The 23,534-nt window shown below is 57.8% G+C and overlaps 1 protein-coding gene across 6 annotated transcripts in view; it reads left to right on the forward strand.

Moving 5' to 3' along the window:
• Positions 1 to 20,039, forward strand: part of ST3GAL1 (ST3 beta-galactoside alpha-2,3-sialyltransferase 1) — a 95,884-nt gene extending 75,845 nt beyond the window's left edge. For 5 of the 6 annotated variants that reach the window (XM_041769658.1, XM_041769655.1, XM_041769661.1 and 2 more), the window contains 7 exons: positions 466 to 581; positions 1,009 to 1,927; positions 9,438 to 9,634; positions 10,553 to 10,732; positions 12,115 to 12,160; positions 13,578 to 13,697; positions 15,587 to 20,039. In XM_041769658.1, the coding sequence (XP_041625592.1) occupies positions 1,616 to 1,927; positions 9,438 to 9,634; positions 10,553 to 10,732; positions 12,115 to 12,160; positions 13,578 to 13,697; positions 15,587 to 15,760 (1,029 nt within the window). In that variant the 5' untranslated portion in view covers positions 466 to 581; positions 1,009 to 1,615 and the 3' untranslated portion in view covers positions 15,761 to 20,039. Of the gene's footprint in view, positions 1 to 465; positions 582 to 863; positions 867 to 1,008; positions 1,928 to 9,437; positions 9,635 to 10,552; positions 10,733 to 12,114; positions 12,161 to 13,577; positions 13,698 to 15,586 lie in introns of all 6 variants that reach the window. The other variant, XM_041769656.1, reaches the window with a different exon arrangement.
• Positions 20,040 to 23,534: the final 3,495 nt, after the last annotated feature.

Below are 23,534 nucleotides of genomic sequence, written 5' to 3' on the forward strand. Positions count from 1 at the left end.
CCTGTTTGCTTTCTTTGATGGAAATATACCCTCCCACCCCCCCCTTCTCTATCTTCTTCTTACTGTAGACCCGTGACAGACAGGGTGTCGCTTCCAGAGCAGAGCCCCTCCAGGCACAGGGAATCAGAGGCCCGTGGATTGGGATTCAGGTCCTGCTTCCCCCTTTCCCCATGACCTTGGGCAAGTCATTTCACCTCCTTGAATCTCAGTTTATTCTGAGCACAAAACAGGGAACCCCAATCAGGCTGGCAGTATGCAGGGAGGACGGCTGCGGGAAGTCGCTGTACATGGATGGTTTTTACCATCACATCTGGTTTTTAGTGGATCACCCAAGAATATTTATTCATGCATTGATAGAGGAAAAGCTTAGCAATTGCCCAATAGATCCCAGAAGCTCGGCATGTAGCATCTTGTCTTATCTTTATAACCATTTGTAAGTGGAGGTGTTGTTTTCCCATTTTACAGAGGAAGATTGACCCGACTTCCCAAGACCATACATCTGGTAAACCGGAACCTGCACCTGCGCCATCTCAAGCCTACTCCGGAGGCCCGAGGCTAATTGGCAGAGTTTGAGGGCTGAGGTGGGCAGAAGCGTACAGTCCTTGATGGAATTCAAACCCCAAAAGGGAGTGACGGAGAAAGAAAGTAGCATGTCCTTGGCCTGTGCTGAGCCATCTCTGTGCATTGCACCCTACGTGCACGCTTGACTCATTCCACAGACTTCGGTTGAACGCTTAAATGTACCAGGTTTTGGTCTGGGGAGAGACGGTGGGGCGACTCCTCTGTCCCTTAGCAACCTTGCAGAATGGGTGTTGACATCCCAGTATAGACACGCACACACCAAGGCCCAAGAGGGTAAAGAGATGGTCCATTGCCACCCACCGCATTGGCCTGACCCCAGAGCAGAAGCTGACGGAGCTCATCCTGGAGGAGGTGGTGAGAGGGAAATGGTGTTTTAGAGCAAACTAATAGAATTTCATCCTGTTTTCCTCCTCCTTTTCTGTGCAGACAGACAACCCTCAGTGCCTTCATCGGGCGGGCTGCTTACCTGCACATCCCTGGTGACAGCATGGGAAAGACCGCTTCTAATTAAGCGTCATCACACATCACCCTTTTCCGGAGGAAGAGTGGCAAAGACAGCTCCCCTCTATCCTGCACTGTGACCCTTCCTCCGAGGTCCTCCCCTCACCCCCGAGAGTCCTTGCCCTGTCACCAAGATTAATTACCCCTCAACCCCTTTGGATGGCAAAGGCAGTCATTTTATTAAGTTTGATTAAAGCTTCAAGAGACATTGCCCGATGTTTCAGGACTGCTCACAAAGCAGCCTGCTTGTTTCCTGAAAAGACCAATTATATGCGAGAAGCGTCAGCCCCCCTCCCCGAGGGGTCCACTTAGCCTCTGACCACCACAGGGTGATGTCCAGTGTACCGGTGTGGCCATCACCTGGCGGGAGTGAGGTCGGCTGTAGCAGGTCTGGAGGTCCCCCTGCGAGTCCCTGCCTCACCCTGTGACCAAGCCTTTCGTCTCTGGGAATTTTGTTCCAAATTCCCCATCTACCAGGCGTGATTTCCTCCAGCCCCGCCAGCCCCGGGAGGCGCCCATCCAGAGAGCAGAGATGGTGACCATGAGAAAGAGGACTCTCAAAGTGCTCACCCTCCTCGTCCTCTTCATCTTCCTCACCTCCTTCTTCCTGAATTACTCCCACACCATGGTGACCACCACCTGGTTTCCCAAGCAGATGGTTGTCGAGCTCTCGGAGAACTTTAAGAAGTTCATGAAATACACTCACAGGCCTTGCACCTGTGCCCACTGCATCGGGCAGCAGAGGGTCTCGGCCTGGTTCGATGAGAGGTTCAACCGGTCCATGCAGCCGCTGCTGACCGCCCAGAACGCGCTCTTGGAGGAGGACACCTACAGCTGGTGGCTGGTGAGAGCCGGGGCTGGGTGTGGGGCTGGGGCCCAGCGGGGCGGGCGTGCGGAGTGCGGGGAGGGTTGCACCTGGGGCCCTGCCGGGCGCTTAGCCAGATTTGGGATATTGGCCTGCATTCATTCGTTCAACAATGATTTATCGAGGATCTGCTACATGTAAATCAGTGCAGAGCGCTCCGTGTTCGTTTGTGGGGTCTGCTGGAGCCGACTGCCGCAGACTGGGTGCCTTGAAACAACAGACGCATCACGCCAGGCTCTGCCTCCATCCCCACCTGACCCTCTCTTCTGGGTCTCTCTGCGTCTCTGGTCTCTCTCTGCCTTTCTGTGCAAGGCCACCAGTTACTTCGTTCAGGGCGCCCTAAATTCTAGGTGATCTCATCTCGAGATCCTTTTTTTTTTTTTTTTAAGATTTTATTTATTTATTCATGAGGACACAGAAAGAGGCAGAGACACAGGCAGAGGGAGAAGCAGGCTCCCTGCAGGGAGCCTGATGCAGGACTCCATCCCAGGACCCCGAGATCACTCCTCGAGCCAAAGCAGACAGATGCTCAACCACTGAGTCACTGAGGTCCCCCCATCTTCAGATCCTTAACTCAACAGTCTCTGTAAAGTGCCTTTCCCACAAGGTCCCATTCACAGGTTCCGGGAGTTGGGGCTTGGACCTACCTTTGTGGAGGCTACTGGCTCCACTCACTGCAGATGTTGAGATGCAAAAAAGAGACAAGGTCCTTACCCTCATGGAACCGGCAGAGAGAGAGAGTTAAGAAACCAAGAAGACAGGCTCAGGTGGAAATGCCTTGGGGAAGGTCAGATGAGGTTTGTGATAGAGAGAAGCTGGGGTCAGGGACCTCTGAACATGGGGCCATCAGGGAAGGTCTCTGAGGAGACAAGACTTGAACTAAAACCCAGAGGTAGAGGAGGCATCGGCGGTGGGAGGATCCGGAGAATGTGCTACAGGTCATGGTGGCACCCAGCCTAGGAGCCCCGGGGTGGCCCCTGCTGGGGTGTATTGGAGGAGCAGTGGGCCTGGCAGTGGGCAGCACCCATGGTGGGGCATTGGGTCTGTTCTGTGTGCGACAGCAAGCCACTGTGAATCTGAAGGGAGTCCTGTGATCTGATCTAGTGGTTTGAGAGGTTATTCTGGTTGCTGAACCCCAAAAGGGAGCGGAGGGGAGTAAGACATAATTTATGCCTCTCAGATTTATTGAGCACCTACTATATGCCAAACACCAATAGACTGAGACCGAAAAGGCAACCTTCCCTTTCTTGGGGGTTGCAGGGGGCAGTGAGAGGGGAGGAGACAGACAGCCACACGCCAGGGTGATAGGTGCTGCTGGGGAAGCGGCACAGCAGGTGCAGAGGCCCAGAACCCAACCCTGGGGCTGGGGCCGGGGCTCTCGGAGAGGGCTTCCCGGGGGAGATAGTGGCATAGCTCATCATAAGGGACTCAGAGAGGTGGTCCAGGTGGGGAGTAGACGGGGGGTCTCCAGGCAGAAGGGCTGGTTTGTGTATCGGCCTGGAGGCATGAGAAAGGCCTGCGTGGTTGCTGGAGAGGTAGGGCGTCCTGGGAGCGAGGGGAATGGGAGCGAGGAGTGGGGTGCGAGCCATGAGGCCGTTGTCGTGGCTCATGAAGTTCTTCATATATCATGTTAAGAAGTACAGAGAGTTGCCTGTAGGCTGAGAAAACCAGGGGGGCCTTCCTGCAAGAGGCCGGCTTTCCCAGTCCACGATTCTCTAAGCATCTCTTGTGCTCTGGGAGCTTACGGTCCTTGGAACAGCTGAGAAGAGTCTACAGTGACTCAGGAGAAGTGAACCGGAATGCCCGGGCTGAGTCTTGGTTCACTAGGGCCGTGCTGAGCAGCACCTCAGGGTGCGATTCCTGGGGTGACGGGCCACAACAGGCCAGGCCTTCAGCCCCTGGAAGATTCCAGTGTCTGCTGAAGTGGCCCATGCTTGACCAGGATTAGGGCAGGGTTTCAACCTCGCGCTCTTGACCCTCGGAGTCATCTTCTGTGTGTGGGGCTGTCCTGCACGTTGTAGGATGTGTATTAGCAGCATCCCTGGTCTCTACCCCTCAAACGCTGGCACCCTCCCCTCACCTCCCAGCTGTAAGAACCAAAATGTCTCCAGATAATGGCAGGTGACCCTGGCGGGGGGACGAGGGGTCGCGGAATTGCCTCCATAACCACTGGGATAGAGGAGTGAAAACTCGGTTAAGAGAAGTGATTTGCTCTAAGCAGCCACCCGATCTCACCCTCAGTACCTAGAAGTGATGATGAGAAACTTCTAGAGTGGGTAGCAGGACAGTACTCACCGGCTTCCTTCCCAAAGGTCTTCGGGGAGGGCAGTTCCTAAACCTCTCAGGCTGGCTTAGCCCAGGATGGAGAAAAAGGTCTAAGAAAAAAAAAAAATCCGTTTCTTGCTATACCTGCGTCTTCACAGGACACGCTCTGTGCCTTAGAAGGCTCAGGAATTAGGACTTGGCATCACCGTGCATCACGGTGCCTGGGTTTTGCTCCTGACTTTCTAGGTCTTGCTTTTGAGGAACCTGTTCATCTGGCTGAGTCTCAGATTGAGGCTGTCACAGCTGCCCCGCCAGCCACCCGCTTCTCTGCACCCCTGCAAGCGTTAGTTTTTTTTTTTTTTTTTTTGCAAGCATTAGTTTTTACTTGTATTTATTTTTGCCGGCTGAATGGGCAAGTCTGAATGAATTTCTTCTCCCTGTGCCCACCCCCCCCCCAAACAGTGCTTATCCAAGGCTGAACGTTTTTCTTTTCTTTTTTTTTTCAAAGATTTTATTTATTTATTCATGGGAGACACACACACACACACACACACACACACACACACACACAGAGGCAGAGACACAGGCAGAGGGAGAAGCAGGCTCCATGCAGGGAGCCCGACGTGGGACTCGATCCCAGGTCTCCAGGATCACGCCCTGGGCCGGAGGTGGTGCTAAACCGCTGAGCCACCCGGGCTGCCCCTGAACGTTTTTCTAAGCGACTGTTGGGATGTTATCAAATTGCCCTCCCGTGTCCCCACCTGCAGCCCTTAGCTGCACCCCTTCTTCCCTGCAGCTCAGCCCTTCGTGGCCACTTGGAAGGGATGGGTGGTGGCGGGGAGAGAGCCCTCACCAGTAGAAATCAATAGAAAGGAGCAGGGCTGTACGGCTTCTTAAGTTCCTGGACAACACGGAGGCCACAGGTCGTTTTTTTTTTTTTTTTTTTTTTTTAATTTGAGAAAGAGAGAGAGAGAGAAGGAGCAGGGGGAGGGGCAGAGGGAGAGGGAGAAGCTGAACGGGAGCCCCGATGTGGAGCTCGATGCTGGGGAGTGTGGGATCATGGCCCGAGCTGAAGGCAGACGCTTCACCGACTGAGCCACCCAGGCGCCCCCCGCCCACGTGTTTGGAGGAAAGAATCAGGACCCCGTATTGGACAAGTATTCCTGTTCTCTGGTTGGAGCACAGGGTGTGTGAGGTCAACATCACCCTGTGCATTCCAGGATGCATCACAGCGCTGCGTGCAGGCCCCCTCACAGCCGGGACCATCTCGTCGGCAGATCCGGACCCAGGACCCCAGACCCCAAACGTGGAGCCCTTGCCTTTCAGATGCTCAGAGGCTGGGGGGTGGGGGCGGCTGCCAGGGGCTCAGCTGGAGGAGAACCAGCTGAAGGTGGCTGGTGCCTCGTGACAGGGGAGGGAGGCCCTGACTCCCTGGACTCACTCTGCCCCAGACGACTAGAGTCGGGTGCTCCTGCCATCTGTGCGAGGGGACACTCAGCCCAGGGAAGACAGGCCACTCAGCCACCTGTGAGGAGCCGGGCCTGGGACCCAGCACGCTGGCCTCCCTTCCCCTGGACCCCAGAAGGGAGGCCGGGAGGGGGTGCGGGTCAGAGCCGGAGCTGTGGGGAGCTGGAGTCTAAGGGACTGAGATGCCTTGGGAGTTGCGAAGCCCCCCCCCCGAGACGGGAGCCGCGGGGCAAGCTGGATTTGGAAGGAGGAGCAAGGTTCCCTGGGCGGAGAAGAGAGGAAGGGTAGGAGGGGGGAAAGGGTACCTCTTTCCAGGGGCGTCAGGAGGCCGGAAGTTGTGCCTCCAGGCTGGACGGTCTGTGCCGCAGTTCACACCCGCCGGCTCCCCCGTGCCGTCGGGCGAAGTGCAGGGGCAGTGAACGAAGCATTCAGTGTCTGTGCCCCGAGTGAGGGTGCCCGCGACGTGTGCCCCCCTGGCCCCAGCCCGGTGGAGCGGACCCCACACCTGCTTCCCCGCCCTGCCCTAAGTCACAGGACAGCCTCATGGAGCCCCCAGCCCCCAGTTGGCAGGCACTTACAGAGCACCGACTGTATACAAAGGGGGATACTTGGACGCTCCCCTGCAAGAGTGAGAGGGGGAGGGAGGGGGAGGGTGTTTTTGAACTTCTCAGCATCCTCTCGCGTGCGCGAGTTAGCAGCCTGGTGATGCTTTTACCATCACTTGCAAAAGTCAGGGCAATGGGAGCGTCCCTTCCCCGGGCGCAGGGGCACGGCCGCAGCAGTGAGCAGGTGGGGGGTTGAGGATTCAGAGCTGCAGAACCCCCGCTGGGCTTTCCCACCCCAGTTCCTGTGTGGATGCAAAGGCGCCCGGTGGCGCAGCCCTTCCCAGACTCGCTGGGCCCGTGTCCACCCCTGCCGGCGAGGCAGGACCGCAGATCCAAAGCCATGCTCGGGGAGGCCAGGGCCCGGCGTTGAGAAGACGCTCGCGTCCCAGGGCGTGGAAGTGAGTCCGCTCTCAATTCTCTTGCTGTGTTTGCAGTCGCAAGGACCTTAATCCGACCCGTTTGGTTCCGCGTCCCTCCCGCACCTGCCGGTCTTCCTTCCAGCAAAGAGTGGACAGCTTGCCCGGGCGAGCAACAGCGCGAGCGGGAACCCAGCAACGTTGTCTTGTTTTCATTGTTTCGTGCATTTTTTTTTTTTTTTTTTTTTGCTTCTGCCAAGTAATCCTCACTTTCCACTTGTGGTCAGGATGGGAGATTTCCTTATAAAATGAACTGAGTTTTTTTTTCTGAAATGAGCCATTAAAGATGAGTGAGTCAGTAATAGCCGGGCGAAGACACTGCTTTGCTCGCGCTCCCCAGTCACGTCCCCTGGGCGCCCCTCAAGACTTCAGACCCCGGGGCCTCGGCGATGTACTAGGTGCTCAGTAAATACTGCTGAGCACCGGCCAGAGGATGCCGTGTCCCTCCTTAATCCCAGGGACAGTGCCAGACTCCCATGAGGTAAAGGCGCAGGGTGAGGACCCCAGCCCTGAGTGTGTCCTCACGGTGCTGGGCTCACAGGGCCCTGTCCTGGGTGGGGACCTCCGCGGAGGTTCCTGCAGGACAGCGTGGCCGTGGCTCCCTCCCTACCCACACCAGCAGCAGCATCGCCCCCAGGGACCCCGTTGGAAGCGCAGGATCTTGGGCTCAGTCCAGACCTCCGGGGTCAGGCTCTTTGAGTCAACGAGGTCCTGGGTGACTGCCCACCCGGGAGCTTGGAGCCGGCCCAGGAGATCTTATCGGAAGCAGGTGTTTAATCTGGGGATTGTTCTGTTTTATTGTGTTAAAATGTACATAACCTAATATTTACCATCTTGACCATTTGTTAAGTGTACGATTCGGTGGCAGGAAGGATATTCACAGGGTTGTGTAACCAACACCACCCTCTAGAGCCAGCATCGGGCGCCCCAAACCCTGCCCTATTAAACCCTAACTCCCTCCCCTTAGCCCTCCCTCGGGCCCTGGCAGCCGCCTACCCTCTGTGGATTCGACTCCTCTAGGGGACCCCATATAGTGGAATCCTACAACATTTGTCCTCCTGTGTCTGGCTGCTGTCACAAAACATGTTTCCAAGGCCCATCCATGCTGTAGTATGGATCAGAATCCCCCCCCCCTTTTTTAAGGATTTTATTCATTTATTTGTTAGAGAGAGAGAGAGAAATCAGGAGCTTGGGGGTGGGGATGGGGAGGCGCAGAGGGAGAGGGAGAAGCAGATTCCCCGCTGAGCAGGGAGCCCAACACAGGGCCCCATCCCAGGACTCGGGGGTCGTGTCCTGAGCCGAAGGCAGATGCTTTACCGACAGAGCCAACCCAGGGGCCCCTGGAATTCCCTTTTTTATGATGGAATGATGTTCCGCACTTGTCTTATCCATTCACCTGCCAGTAGACAGGTACTGGGTCGCTTCCGCCTCTTGGCTGCGGCGGACCCTGCTCCTGTGAACACGGGCGTACGAGAACCCCGCTTTCCGTCCTTCCGAGGATGTACTTGTGTGTGTTTTCCACGGCGGCCACAGCATCTGATGTGCCCACCAGCAATGCATGAGGTTCCAGGATCTCTACATCCTCCCCCAACACTCGTTATTTCTCTCTCTCTCTCTTTTTAATTTATGATAAGCCTCCTGGGGGGTGGTGGTGAGTGGTCCAGCTCTTGTCCCCTGTGGCTCTCTCATGACACGTACGGAGGAGATGCTGGGGGTTTTAACTAGAGGAGCCACCTGGAACTCCTGGTGGGCCTCTCCTTCGGAGACCTGATTCCTTCCATCTCAGGGCCGGCGGCAGGGGGCTGCCTGCTTCTGGATCTCCCCATAGACCCCATCACGAATCTCCTGGACGGTGGTCAAAGCAGGCCCTAGGCTCTCCTTTCTTTCCTCAGCCACTCAGCCCTGGGCAGGGGGCTGGGAGAGGCTAGTAAGACTCACCCCACAGCCACCCTCCCCACCCCTGACCCCCATCCCCATCCCGGCCCCTCCAACCCCAGGGACTGGGCTTTCTGAAAGGTCAAGGTTCCAAGGGTGTGAGATGGGGGCAGTATTGTGGGAGAGACTTTGAGGTGGGTTTCTAAAAGCCTGGGTTCAAATCCTGGTTTGGGATTTGGGACCTGTGGTTCAGCCAGCCCGGGCCCCAGAGCATCCTCCTCGTCCACAGTACAGATGTGGTGTGGTATAGACGCTGCGGCACGGCAATGAGGTCAGAGGTGATAACTGCTTAGGAAATGTCTCCAGGTTTTACCATGAGTGAGGAGGTGGGAAGTCCGGAGCTAGGCCTTCGAGGATGAAAACAGTTTGCCAGGCAGACATCGGAGGCCTTGTGCATCCAGCAAAGGGCTGGTTTTTTGGTCTTGCTGGAGCCCAGTGGTCCCCTGGGAGCAGTGGCGGGGGCAGGAGGATGGAGGGAGCAGAAGCAGGGAGGTGGGCTCATAAGTCACCTGACCCTTCTCCTATCACCCGATGTCATTGCCTCCGGCTGATGAAGGAGCTAGCACATAGTAGGTGCTCAATAAGCCTTTGCAGAATGAGTGAGGGAGCTCTCTCCCATCTCCTGGAGTGGGCCCTGGGCTTCTGGACCGGCGGGGAGGTGGCTGGCTGAGCCTCCTGGGGCCTCCGGCGCCTTGCAGAAAGGAAGATACCGGGGAAGGGGGCCCAGGGAGGGGGCTCAGGGGCCCCGGCCAGAGGCAGCACAGCCCGGCTGACCTTTCTCCTTCCACCCTCCGCCCGCAGAGGCTCCAGCGGGAGAAGCAACCCAACAACTTGAACGATACCATCAGGGAGCTGTTCCAGGTGGTGCCCGGGAACGTGGACCCCCTGCTGGAGAAGAGGTCGGTGGGCTGCCGGCGCTGCGCTGTCGTGGGCAACTCTGGCAACCTCCGAGAGTCCTGGTACGGGCCTCAGATCGACAGCCACGACTTCGTGCTCAGGTGAGCGCCTGGAGCCCCTCGGAGCCGCGGGAGGCGCCTGGGCTCAGGGCCAGGAGGGCAAAACCCAGTCCTAACAGGCCTAGACTCCCCTTCGGACCTTGGGGGCTCAGGGGCGCTGTGGGCCTCAGTTTCCCCATCTGTCCATCATAGGAAGGAGGTAGACCAGCAGTGCCTCTCTGGACCCTGATGGGAGACCATACACGGGAGGAAGCCAGCGGGTCGGGACCTTTGCACAGAGAGGCCTGGAGGGAGGGCAAGAGGCAGTTGCAGACCCTTGTTTGATCTTTAAAATTCAGCCCCATTTTGCAACCTAGGCTGTAATAAAACTATGTGCTTTTAACGTAAATGCATTTCCCTGTCACCAAGGAGAATAGTGTCCCCGGGAAGAGGTGTATCCTGGGTTTCTTATAATCTCCACGCTGTTCAGTCGGCAGTGAGGCCGCTGCTCCCCAGGTGCCTTCTAGAATAGTCTCCTGTCCGCGATCTCTGCGTTTATGTCCTTAGACTGCTCTTGCCCGGCTTCTCGGAGCCTCCGTGTGCCCGGCGTGCGGCAGGAACATCCGTGGGGGAGGGAAAGCATCGGGTCCCAGGTCAGACAGACCTGAGTACAAGGCTGCACACTTGCCAGCTCCGTGTCCTGGGACTAATTCTTGCCGTTCAGATCTCTCCCATCATATAATAGGACCAGAGAATACCTCCCGGGCGCAGTCATCATTCGGGTGTAACGAGGCGCGCCTCTTGGCCAGGACGGGGCCTTGCGCACAGTAGGTCAGCAGGAGTGGCCACGGTCAGGCTCGCTCCAGAGCGCGTGAGAGATGGAAAGCAGCAAGAGCATTTGAGCTGTGTCCTGATAGTCTCCATCGAAGCCGCCCCCTTGCGACGTGATGCGATGCGTGTCCCGCTGTCCTTCCCTCCCAGGATGAACAAGGCCCCCACAGCGGGCTTCGAGATGGACGTCGGGAGCAAGACCACCCACCACCTGGTGTACCCCGAGAGCTTCAGGGAGCTGGCGGAGAATGTCAGCATGGTCCTGGTGCCCTTCAAGACCACCGACCTGGAGTGGGTGGTCAGTGCCACCACCACAGGCACCATCTCTCAGTGAGTCCCCGGGGTGGAGAGCTCCCACGCCCTCACCGGTCCTCCGTGCCCCCACCATGCAGTGCCCGCACCAGGATGCCTCCCCCGCTGGACTTCCTTCTGGAATGCACCAGCCCCGCAGTCCGCAGGCTGCCACCCAGCCTGCAGCGACTCCTGGTCCCTTCCTCTGCTGCTAACACCCTGAAAGCTTTGACCTTCCCCCCCTCCTCACGACTCCAGAATAGGCTCTAGGGCTTACTGGAAACTCCTCGGGACGAGGGACACCCCCCCTCCCCAGAAAGGACTCTGCACATGACAGATCTGCTTTGTTTTTGCCGTGCATCCCGAGGCTGACAGCCCTCCACCTTGGGAGCTCTAAAAATAGCCCCAGATTGCACTGGAAGCAGGCAGGGAGGCCCAGCGCCCCCGGCCTGAGTCCTTGTGAGCTGCCCCAAGAGTGGGGGGCTCACCTGAGCGGTTCTTCTGTTCCAGGCACCCCACTGGGTACTGGGCACATGCCGTCTCCTTGCATTCCTCCACGGTTTGTGCCTCTCGCCTCCCTCCTCCCTGGGAGGACACAGAGGCCCGCCCGACCATGCTGCCCAAGCTTGGGAGCCAGGCTGGGCCTCGGTCTCAGCCCTAGGTCCCTTATTCTTCCTGAAAAGAAACGGATTCACTGTCCAGATGGCCAGCAGCCTCCTGGTCCGGGGCCCGGCCAAGCCTGATGGCCTCGGGTGCAGGAGTCTGGGGCCACCCCCTCAGAAGGGCAGTGAGGGATGCAGGCTCAGGCAGGGGAGGAGCGGGCCAGGCCTGAGCTCAGCTGCCCTCTCCTCCCACCTCGTCCCACAGGGTCGGGAGCATGAATTGCCCCAGTAGATCCCACGTAAGGCGTTTACATCTGCACCTTGGGGCACACGTAACGTTGCAGATGGGAGGGGGCCTTTGTGGGGCTCATCCTTCATCCTTTGAGCTGTGCTCCATCAGGCTCCTTCAGGCTTGCTTGGAGCCAGTCCCCTGGTCTTCACCTTTCTGGGGGAAAATATGGCATTTAAAAAAAAATATTCTTAGGATGAGCACTGGGTGTTATACTATGTGTTGGCAAATCGAACTTCAATAAAAAAGCATATATATTATATATATACATATATGTACAATATACATATGTATATTGTATATACATTTTATGTATATATACATATTTTTTATAGATATAGAAAATTCTTGAGTGAGCCACGAGTGCCCTCTGGTGTCCTTAATGAGCCACTGCTGCAGGAGGACAGGCCAGGGCTGGAAGTGGCGTCTCTACCTCCCTCCCCAGGGTCAGCCCCAAGCGCTGCGGCCTGGCCCCCTCGGTCCCCTCCGCCCCCTCCCATATTAACCACCTGCTCTTTCTCTGCCTGCAGCACCTATGTTCCTGTTCCTGCAAAGATCAAAGTGAAAAAGGATAAGGTAAGTCGAGGCTGAGGTCCCTTGTCCTGTGAGCTTGTCCTGTCCTGTGTCACCAGTTTGGTGACAGAGAGCACCACCTCTCCCCTCTGCCAGCACTCGGCTGTAGAGAGCCTTTGGGCCCCTGGGCGGGCGGAGGCCTCCATGCAGCTTCCCGGCTCGACAGACAAACCCTGGCAAAGCCTCTCCCAAGTGGGGGCCCCCGACCAGCGGCGTCACCGGGATATACTGTTGCAGATACACATACTCAGGCCTACCCCAGACCGACTCGACTGCATCAGAAACTCTACAGGGAGGGGACGGCCCAGTAACCTGGGCTTTAACCGGCCTTCCAGGGGTGCTGATGTGGCTGCATTTAGAATCAGAGCTGCACAGGGGTGAGCTTCTCAAAGCCAGACCTCACCTCCTGCCTCCCTGGCCCTTCCTCCCCGGAAGGGGGTTGGCCAAGACCTGGGCAAGGGGCCGGAGGATGAAAGTCGTGACGTGTCCACCACACGTGTCCGTTGCACACACTGTGCTTTTTTAGATGTCGAGATGAGGGTCAGAGAGGTCAAGTAACGTGCTCAGGACCCCACAGGCAGTTCATGGTGTGGCTGGAACTGGAGCGCTCCCTGCGCCCCCAGCACCTGCTGTTCGCACTGGAGTGCACCGCCTGGGGGAGAAGCCACATGGGAATCCCTGTAGGGCTGAGTGGGTGGAGGGGGGAGCCTCCCAGACGGCAGTCGCTTGAGGCCGAGTTGAGCGATGAACTGTTCACCAGACACCCGCATGGTCCTCAGCTCCAGTCTCTTCCTGGGGGCTGGGGTCAGGCTTCCTAGACGTGCATGCTCACCCTCTCCTGCTTGAGAAGTGCCCTTCGCTGTCCTCACGGCAGCTGGTCTGATACCACACACCTCCCGGCATGGCCAGCCTGGCTGTGTGACGCCGGGCCCACGGCTTAGCCTCTCTGAGCTCGGTTTCCTCATCTGTCACACGAGCAGAGGAAAGGCGAGCACATGGGGCCATGTCGGGGCGTGGAGACCGTTCAGGCCCATCGCCGGCAGGACAGGTGTCTCGGTGCATGTGTTTCCTGCAGTGTGACCGGAGCGATCCCGTCCCCACCTCATGCTATTTCCCGGAATCTCGGTGGCCTGATTTAGATGTTCCTCGGAAGTCTCCTTCTCAGGGAGCCTCCTCCCCTCCAGTGCTTTCTTGTCTCCTCTGCTTAATTTCTCTCTATGTTTCTGTAGTTGTGTCTTAGCATCCTTTGGCCCCGGGGTTAGGCTACTGCCCGTCCTTCCCACTAGATGTAAGGCCCACGAGTGCAGGGCTCCCGGTTCCGTTCACGGCTCTGTCCCCCGAGGCCCCAGCAGCGGGGGCACCTGACGGGTGCTCGGCGTCCTGTGCAGTGCTCACGAAGGCCTCTGTCCTCCCCTCGCAGATCCTCATCTACCACCCGGCCTTCATCAAGTACGTCTTCGACAGCTGGCTGCAGGGCCACGGGCGGTACCCGTCCACCGGCATCCTCTCCGTCATCTTCTCGCTGCACATCTGCGACGAGGTACGAGGGCTCCCCCTCCCACCTTTCCAGGAGCGTCACTGAGAGCACCTGCCTTCAGGCTCTCCTCCTTCCTCGCCGCGGGCTCCAATGTAGTTCTTCTTCCAGAAGCTCCGATTCCTTCTCCCCGCGCTGGAGCTTGCAGCGCTGCTGTCACAGTGGGCTTCAGGGAGTAGCGCTGTCCTCGGAGGAGCACGTTCTCAGGAGCAAGGGTCCTGGCTCCCTCTGTGCCGGCTCCCGAGGCAGAGTCAGAGCCCGTGGGTGGAAGCTCAGACGTGGGGGGCAGAGTAACGGAGCCGATCGTAATAGGGAGACCTGTGGTTTGAATCTCAGCCTCTTATTAGAATTGTCCCTGGAGGACACCTGGGTGGCTCCGTGGTTGAGCGTCTGCCTTTGGCTCAGGGCGTGATCCCGGGGTCCTGGGATCGAGTCTCGCAGCAGGCTCCCTGCATGGAGCCTGCTTCTCCCTCTGCCTGTGTCTCTGCCTCTCTCTGTGTGTGTCATGAATAAGTAAATAACATTAAAGAGGAAAGAAAAAGAAAAAAGAGAAAGAAAGAAAGAAGAAAGAATCGTCCCTGGAGCTAAAGCCCAGCACCCAGACCATGCCCAGGCCCATGTTCACCAGAATGTCCCAAAGTGGGGACCAGGCACCCAGGGGTTCCGCTCTTCCCCGAGGTGGAGAACCCATGATTGCCAAGCGTGCTTTGTGTTTTCCTTCGTGGACTGGCCTGACCATCTGCCAGGCCCTGCCCGCGTCTCCATCGACGCTGTGGGTGCTCGCTGCAGCCCTGGCCAGAGGAGCGGGAGGGACCACAGCACCCACCCCCCACTTCCTCCCGGGCCCTGCATCCAGCAGCGCGATCAGACGCGCCTTCTGGTCCCATGCAGCCATCCCCACCCTGGCCCCGCAGTGCCATCAAGACCCTGGGTGTCTCTCCCAGAAGCTGCATCTCCTCCTTCTCTCCAGCTGGCTCCCTCAGTAGTGCTACTCCCTCCTCTTCCCTCCTGCTGTGGCCCTGCTGGTGTTCCTGTCCCCGGCCCTGGGTGGGGCCCCACCCCCAGATCTGCCCAGACAGCACTTCCTCTCCCTGGAAGGCCCTTGATTATTCCCTCCCGGGGATAATCTTCCACTCCTGTCCCGAGACCCAGTTCAGATGTCACCTGCGCCCGCAGATCCCTAGATTCCTTCTGGGCCCTGCCCTCCGTGCTGCGGGAGGCCTGAGGTTAGCTCCTGTCCCTCACTGGTGCCCCTGGCCAGTCACAAGCTCCAGGTCTGAGACCCCGAGGCTCCCGCATCCCTGATTTCCCCAGCGCCCACCCAGGGGGCCCCGACGAAGGCCTCCCGGAAGTCTGACGTATGTGGCGCAGTGCCCGGCATCAAGGAAATGCTCAGTAAATGCTTGTCACATGTGGGCAAGGGTCCTGGTCCCTGGAGGCCCCCGGACCACATGGACATTAGTCTAAGGGAAGGAAAAGAACAGCACCTACCACCTGCCTCCATGTGCTCATTCCCTCTTGGCCCCAGTTGCCAGCTGGGGGACGTGAGGCTCAGAGCAGCAGGTTTGGCACTCGTAGGCTCCAGCAGCAGGTGGCCCTGCCCTCAACCCTGCTCTCCCCGCGGGCCCTGGGGAAGGGGCCCTCCTGCCCAGCACCCTGTGGGCCACCCCTGGGCCGGAGACTTGACTTTGACCTCTCGTGCTTTTGCTCCTTTCAGCCCCTGGGAGGCCCAGCAAGGAGCTGGAAGGGTTCATGGGGAGAAGGCTTCATGCGGCTCTTTGGAGGTGGTGTTGACAGTCGGGGGTTCCCTGTGGGCGCCCGTTCTTCGAGCTTCTTCCTGTAGCCCTGCTGTCTGGTTCTGACCTTTGCTTTGTCCCACCCGCCCCCCTCCGCAGGTGGACTTGTACGGCTTCGGGGCAGACAGTAAGGGGAACTGGCATCACTACTGGGAGAACAATCCATCGGCGGGGGCTTTCCGCAAGACCGGGGTGCACGATGGAGACTTTGAGTCCAACGTGACGGCCACCTTGGCGTCCATCAATAAGATCCGGATATTTAAGGGGAGATGACGCTGCCGAGGAGCACCGGAGCCCGCCTCTCCGTGGCCAGCCCCAGCCTCTGGCTGGAGCCGATCTGTGCTGGGGGCTTTGAGGGCCAGCCTCGGGGGCGTGTTCAGGTGCCCCTCGCGCCCCCTCGCACCCCGACATTTGGCAGCATCGACTCAGCAAGGCCCCAGAGCCCCGCTGGGTCTGCAGAGCGAGTGTCAGAACTGGTCTTGGATGGGGACACCCCACCCTACACCTCCCTGCACCGCCACTGCTGTCCTGGAGCGGGGGGCAGGTGGGGAGACGCGGGAGGAGGTCCGGTCTCCAAACGCTCAAGTCATTTCGGCTTTGGGGGGCAGAGGGGGAGATATCGAAGACTCCGTGTTCTAAAGTGAAGGACACTGGCCCTGGGCAGAGGGGTCTGGGGCTGACTCTGACTCTGATGCTTGCTGGGTGAGGACGACCTTGGGACAGAGCCACGTCGGGCCACGTGGACGCTGGAGGTGAGGAGGCACCTTCCTCTGCACGATGCCCGGCCCCTCCCTCACCGCCTCTGCGGTCTTCCCGAAGCTCCTCCGTGGCGGCCAGGAGAGGTGCCCCGCGCCGAAGGTCCTCACAGACGCTTGGCCAAGTGTTTCAGACTCCAGCAGGTGTCTTCTTCGCAAGCTGAGGCTCCCTTGAGTGATCGATCTTTGTGGCCATAAATGATGGCTGAGAGCAGATCTGACTACTTCCACGTGCCTTTGTGTCTGGGGGAGAGCTGTGCGCATTGGCTGAAATAAGGCAAAAGCCTTAACTCGGGAAGGGGGAGCTCCCCCCTCCCCCCCCCCAGCAATGCCACCCCCTTGCTCTGGAGCTGGGCAACATCTTCACTAGTTTCCTGAGGCGGTGCCGGAGCTGGACCGAAGCTAGGATGATGCTCAACGGCGTCCAGAGGCGCGTCAGCCGCGGCACGTCATTCTTAGGTTCACAGACTGATGGATTCGGGGCCCGTGACCTTCCAAGGCCACACACAGAACCTCCACCAGCCAGCACTTTGCCCCAGGAGCCCACCCTCCGGGCCAAGTCCCTCCGGGCCACCTGCACAGTGTCCTGGGGTTTGTGGGGCCATCCCAGGAACATGACCCTCGGAGCGGGAGAAGACATACCTCATCCTCTCACTTCTGGGCTGCTCTGATTCCTCCTCATGATTATTTATTGATTTATTATTATTATTTTTAATTCAGCTGACATTGCGTGCACTTTGTGGCTCCGTGGCTGGTCCTGATGTTTTAATTAAGCTTGCTCTTGCTTCACCTGGCAGCCGGGGCATGGGGGGCTTAAGTCAAGGTTTGTAGGAGTCCTCAGACTTGGGAGGGGGATGCATATCTAGGGCTTGGGGGCTCGCCGGTGGGCAAATGCCAGGGTTTCAGGTTGGTAGGTTCTCCGAGTGCTCTGTACCTCCTTCCCTTCAGCTCTGCCTCCCTTCTCCATCATTGCGGGTTGGGATCATTCTCAGGCTAAGAATCTGCAAAACCCAGCGGGACGGCCTTGGGGCCAGGTGGGGAGTGGAGTCACACAGGCAGGGCAGCGATGGTTGGCTCCGGTTGCTGACACTGAATCAGAAAATCCACGTTTCCTATTGAGAGCATTTCCTAACAGGCCACTGCTACCTCGAGGAGGTGTGACGGCGTCCCGGCTGTCACGGGGCCCGTCTCCTGTGCTCCTTGCAGCAGCACTCCGGCAAGTTCTGTTCCCTGGCTTCAGTCTCTGCCTCTGCAAACGGAGAGGGAGGCATTTGGGGAGCTCAGGGGGCCACAGGTGGTTTCAGGGGGTTCTCAAGTGTCCCCAGAGAGAGCACGCCATGCCCGTGTTTTACCCCAAGCCTGTGTGTATGGGCATATATTCCTGGGGAGCGGTGCCGTAGCTTTCATTCGATTGTCAGAGGTTCAGAACCCAGACAATGGTTTACAAAAACACGAAACGACAGCAAGCAAACAAAAACCCGTTCGAGCTTTAAAATCCTCCAACACTTAGACTCTCTTGACCCCTAAAGGCTCATAAATCACTACGAGGTCAGCAAGCTGATCATAAATCCCCAAAGACTATATAGCAGGCATCTGTGGGTTGGCTGATGAATCCGCTGAGAGAAGTGGGCGCGGAGCGGCCTCCGAGCTCCTCCCCGAGTCCTGGAAGAGCCGAGTCCAGTCAGAGCTGATGGGTCCAGAGCGCTCAGCCTGCGTCGGGGCTGTGCTGAGTCAGGACAGGTCCCCAGAGTAAGGAGGGGGGTCTCTCTCCCTCCCCACCCCACTGGGCCGTCCAGGCTGTTGAGAGGACTTCCCACCTGCCTTCCCGTGTAACACTTGAGAAAAGCGAGGCCCGGAGAAGGGAAGTGGCTTGCAAAAGTGAACCCGTTGTGCTGGACAACGCAAGTCAGACCCTTTGAGCAAAGATAGAGCACGATCGCTGCATGTTGAACACACCTCGAGGTGGGCTTTCCCAGCCGGCTTCCATCCAGCCTCCCCGAGGACTGTGACCGGGTGCAGGCGGGCTCCTCAGGCTGCCCGTGGTGGCCCCCGCAAGCTCCGGTGTCTGCCTTTCCCCCATCCCTCCAGTGAGGGAGACATCCTTGCTCTTTGCTCAGCCCCAGCAGATTTGTCTTTGTGTTCGTTGGCTTAGCAAAGGGGTCTGACCCGAATGCACCGATGGGCTTCAGCCCCCTGGCATCCGTACCTGGGGTAAGGGTGGCTGAGAGTCCGACCAGAGTTTTTCCCCCAGAGCTCGTGGCTGTGGGTAGGATAACGAGAACCACCCGCCCCTACCCCCCACTCGGAGGAGGCTCCCGAATGCCCACCCCAGTGTTGGGCTCCCAGCCTAGGGCCCTGCTTGCTCCTCAAGCACAGAGCTCCCTTGGAGGCCAGTCCTGGACCCCGGGGCAGGGAGCAGAGGCATCCCTGCCTCTCTCAGTGCTGAGCCCGAAGCCAGGAAGACCAGGGCCGAGGAGGGAGGGAGAGATTTTAGCACCCTCCCCGGCCCTGGGGAGCCAGGAGCTGGAGTCACCTGCCGCAAAAGCAAGGCCTGGTTCCATGTGTCCCCCTCCGCCCCTGTCCTCACCCCCTTGTTAGGGCGGGTTTGTAGCGTCTGGCTCCCAGAGCCATCAGGCAAAAAAGAAAGTTCTTAAAGAGATGCTTTTAGGGGCATGTGCTTAGTGGGAGAAGCCAGATTCAAGAAAATGGGACTTAAAACGGGGAAGCCAGACGAGAAGGTGGGGCGGGGGGGGGGGGGGGTCCGGGTGGGATTCTTGCAAGAGCTGAGGCCAGAAGGACCGAGCCTCTCCAGGTCCAGGGTACAGTGGAGTCAACGGGGAATATTTAGGACTGTGATGTTTGTGGTAATGGTCCTCTTCAAGGCAGCCTGGACACAACGCAAAATGGGAAACAGAAAAGAACTCACGTCCCTCGCGTGGGTAGGACCAAAACCGCTTTCTCCAGGGAGGCACAAGCCCTGAGTGGCCGCCGTCCGGCCAAAGCCGGCCTCGTGCCATTGGGAACCGGCCACCGCCCATGCCCCTCTGGAGAGCTCGGGGTCGTCATCATGTCCACCATGGGCATCTGGTTGGAAGCAAACGTGCCCACAGGCCACTGGCCGGTCATTGTCCCCTGTGGTCTGGGCTGACAGGTTTGAGACCGAGTCCACTGCCTCGCTCGGGCCTGTCCTGAAGACACCAGCGTCCCAGCCTGTGGGGTGCCCCGTGACGCCTCCCTGCGGGGAAGAGCAGGGGACCAGGGAGGAAGAGCAGAGACATGTGAAGCGACAGTCCTCTTGTCCCAGCCTCAGGGCATTCGCATCCTCTTGGCCCCTACTTTTCCTCTCCGCCCAGCAGACGTCTGCCCTGCCCTTGCCCTTGACCCCATTGCTGTGCTTCCCTCAAAGGACGGGCCTGGCCTTGGTGGCCACCTGCGGACAGCCCTGAGCCCGACGCCCGCTTCACCCCGGGGCCCGGGTCCGGAGGGGCCGCCCCCAGGACGAACGCGGCTGCCCCATGGCGCCGGCCCCTCACCGGCTTCACGTCCAAGCCAAAGTTTCTCGAGCACTTTTTTGTTCTTTGCAATCATGTTGGGTTCATTGTTGGTGTTTTAAAATTTTGCTTCCCTCTCCCTCTGGCCTCGCTCCTGTGTGTGTTTTGTAGCCGAGCGGTAACCTGGATGCTTTTTTGAATGACCTTTGCGAGAGCCTGCCTTCCTCGGCCTCTGCTCTGTTTTATTTATTGTTGAATATTTCCAATGATCCAAATCAAAGTGAATTAAAACAAAGTTATTTTATCGTTTGGGGATGGTCGTCCTGTTTCTGCGTCGTCCGGTCAGGGGTTGTTCTCCGTCCTGCAAGAGGCCCAGTGGCTCACCTGCTGAGGGGGCTCCTTGGTCTAGGGTCGTCCCCGACCAAGTGCCCAGGGGTTCAGAGCATGAGCCTCTCAAATGCCACTGTGCCTCTCGCTGCTGTGTGACTGTGATGAGTCACCTCGCCTCTCTGAATCTCAGCTGCCCCCTCTGTTGAATGGCCGTGTGACCTCTGTGCCAGCTGCTCCAAGCACCTGCTGAGTGAAACAGCCTTGGCCAGGGCCCCATGCGGGCCGAATGAGGGTTCATTCTTTTCCCGATGAATGGGTACATCTGCGGATGCATCCAAGTTTGATCTAGAGTCGGCCCAAGTCTTGTTGTGAACAGATCCAGAAATCCAGGATTGGGGTTCTGTAATGCAAAACTGGCGTCAGCGGTAGTAGCTCCCAATCTGCGTAGCACGTCACAGTTGGCACGAGGCCTCCCTGGGCACAATCCTGAGTTCTCCGAGCAGCCCTGTGGGGCTGGTGAGCGGTTGCCGGGTTTCCACGTGGGCAAAGCCAGATGGGATTAGAGGTGGGCTAAAGCAAGCAGACCCAGGGCTCCTGTCTGTCACTCTGCAGCCCCCCACGAGGACGTCTCCCAGGTTCATTTGGGAAGTTTGTCTGCGGCGACCCTCTGAAGGCAGCGTCGGAGCAGAAGGGCACAGAGAGGAACGCAGGTGGCCTGACTCCAGGGCCTTCTTATTAGCTGTGTGAGTTCGAGCAAGGTCCTTAACCTCTCTGTGTCTGAGCTCCTTGTGGGTAAAGCCGGGGTGCCGGGGTACCTACCTTAGAAACCTGCTTGAGGATTCAATGAGTTACACACCGCGGGCTAAGAAACACGTGCCCCCGAAGCCTCCGATAGATGCTTCCTGTTATGAAATCAAGCTCGTGCGTGGAGAAGGACACGCCAGCCAGACTGTGAGCCCCCCTCCCTGGGCACCCAGGCTGATTTCTTTTGCCCCCTCCCCTTCCTTCTTGCACCTCTTCCCAGGCTCCTGCAGCCACTGCTGGGGGCTCTGGTCACCCCTGATTGCTTTCCAAGTGGCTTCTCCAACTCTTAACATTCCCTTTCCTTATTCCCCCATCACTCTGTTATCCTCACCCCATCACGGCTGCTGTGCTCTCTGGAGCGGGGAATACTGTTAACAGCCACCCCCCCCCCCGCCCCCCATTAGAAACACAGCTTCTAGCAAGTTCCTTCCTGGGAGAGCTCAGGTTCCAGCTGCGATGTGGGAAAGCAGCCACCAGGTGGTGACACATGCAGGCAGGACCCATCGGTATTGCTCAGCCAGCCGGGAGCTCATTCCCCACCCGCTTTCCAGGTGGGAAGGGGGCCAGGGAAGGGGAGGGAATTAGTCAAAACCCTCCACAGAGAGCCCTGAGGACCTAAGGACATTTCTTGAGGACCCCCCTGGCACCTGCCCAGACACAGAGGCAAGAGCTGCAGCCCCCTCCATGCTATGCATCCCCCCAACACCTCCCACAAATGCAGGTCCTCCAGGATTTGGTGGCTGGGACCCTGGGAAGGTCCTCCCAGGTGCACCCCTCAGGCTGCTCCAAACACACACCTCACTGTTCAACAGAGAGATAAGGGAATTATTTTTTTTAAGATTTATTTATTTATTCATTCATTCATTCATTCATTCATTCATGATAGACGTAGAGAGAGAGAGACAGAAAGAGAGGCAGAGACACAGGAGGAGGGAGAAGCAGGCTCCATGTAGGGAGCCCGACATTGGACTCGATCCCGGCACCCCAGGATCGCGCCCTGGGCCAAAGGCAGGCGCTAAACCGCTGTGCCACCCAAGGATCCCCAGATAAGGGAATTAAAAAGAAGCCCCTGGGAAGAAGTGTTCTAACTTCTTCTTTTAAAACATGAAGGTTTTAAAACACATGCACGAATGGCGAGTGTACAAACCCCAGAAGCTCGTTCTCCAGATTCAACAGTCATGGATGCTTTGCACATGTGCCACTTTTTTTTTTTTTCTTTTCCTTCCTTTATCATCATCGCTGCGAATTTCCTGTGCTTGGAGGTCTGCCTCAAAAGTGGCTTTGCCCCCGTGTCCGCGAGTGAGTGCCACGGAAGCCTGCCTGTCCTGTGAGGCCACAGGGTCACCCAGTGAGGCGGACGGTGTCCCGGATCCTCTGGGGAGGTCCATGGGGACCGTTCCAGCTGTCCTCAGGCGTGGCTTAGACGGTTAGTTATTTCACACCAGGATTCACTACAGGTCGTGTCACTAAAGAAACCTTCCGTTTGTTAGATCGCATCCCCTCCCATGAGAAGAGGTTGTATGAGGCCCGGGACCCCTGTGCGCTGGTGGAAACCTAGACTGAGTCAAGGGTCCCTCTGTGCTGCTGGGGAAGGACCTGCCTCTCTGCCTCTACTTTTTTTTTTTTTTTAATTTATTCATGAGAGACACAGAGAGAGGCAGAGACACAGGCAGAGAGAGAAGCAGGCTCCATGCAGGGAACCCGATGTGGACCTAGATCCCAGGACCCTGGGAATCACGCCCTGAGCCGAAGGCAGATGTTCAACCACTGAGCCACCCAAGCGTCCCTCTGCCTCTACTTTGTTCACTGACTCAAAACCTACCAAGTAGAGGCACCTCCGGGGCTCAGGTCCTGACACCCCTACGTCACAATATCCATCTGTAGGATGATGCCAATGTGTTCAAGTGCTCTTGTGGCTCTGCTCCCTCTAAGGCCCGCCCTGGACATGCCCAAGCCCTGGAGCCCCGTAGAACAAGGTAAAGCCCTCGTGGTCACCTTCAGCTGAAACACTGGGTTCTCACAGGGTGGGTGAATCCCAGGAAACTGCTTCTCAGAAGTGCTGGCCACCCACCACACCTAACGTGCTATGAAGACACGGAATGATTCAGAGACTGTCTGTGTTCAACTCCGACCCACTGCTGTGGACTGAATTGTGTTCCCTGGAGTCATATATTGAAACCCTAACCCCCCAGTGTGATTCTACTTGCAAGGGGCCTTTGGGAGGTGATCCGGTTTAGAGCAGGTCATGAGGATAGAGGCCCATGAAGAGATTAGTGGCCTTGTAAGAAAAGACAACAGAAATTGTCCTTTTCCATCACCACCACCACCACCACCAGCATCATCACAACCACCACCTTCATCTCCACCACCACCACCTTCATCACCACCACCACCACCATCACCACCATCATCACAACCATCTTCATCACCACCACCACCACTATCACCACCATCACCACAACCACCACCTTCATCACCACCACCATCACCACCATCATCACAACCACCACCATCATCACAACCACCACCTTCATCATCACCACCACCTTCATCACAACCACCACCTTCATCACCACCACCACCATCACCACCATCATCACAACCACCACCATCATCACAACCACCACCATCATCACAACCACCACCTTCATCATCACCACCACCTTC

This window comes from Vulpes lagopus, chromosome 9, assembly GCF_018345385.1.
Source record: "Vulpes lagopus strain Blue_001 chromosome 9, ASM1834538v1, whole genome shotgun sequence".
Lineage (NCBI taxonomy): Eukaryota > Metazoa > Chordata > Mammalia > Carnivora > Canidae > Vulpes > Vulpes lagopus.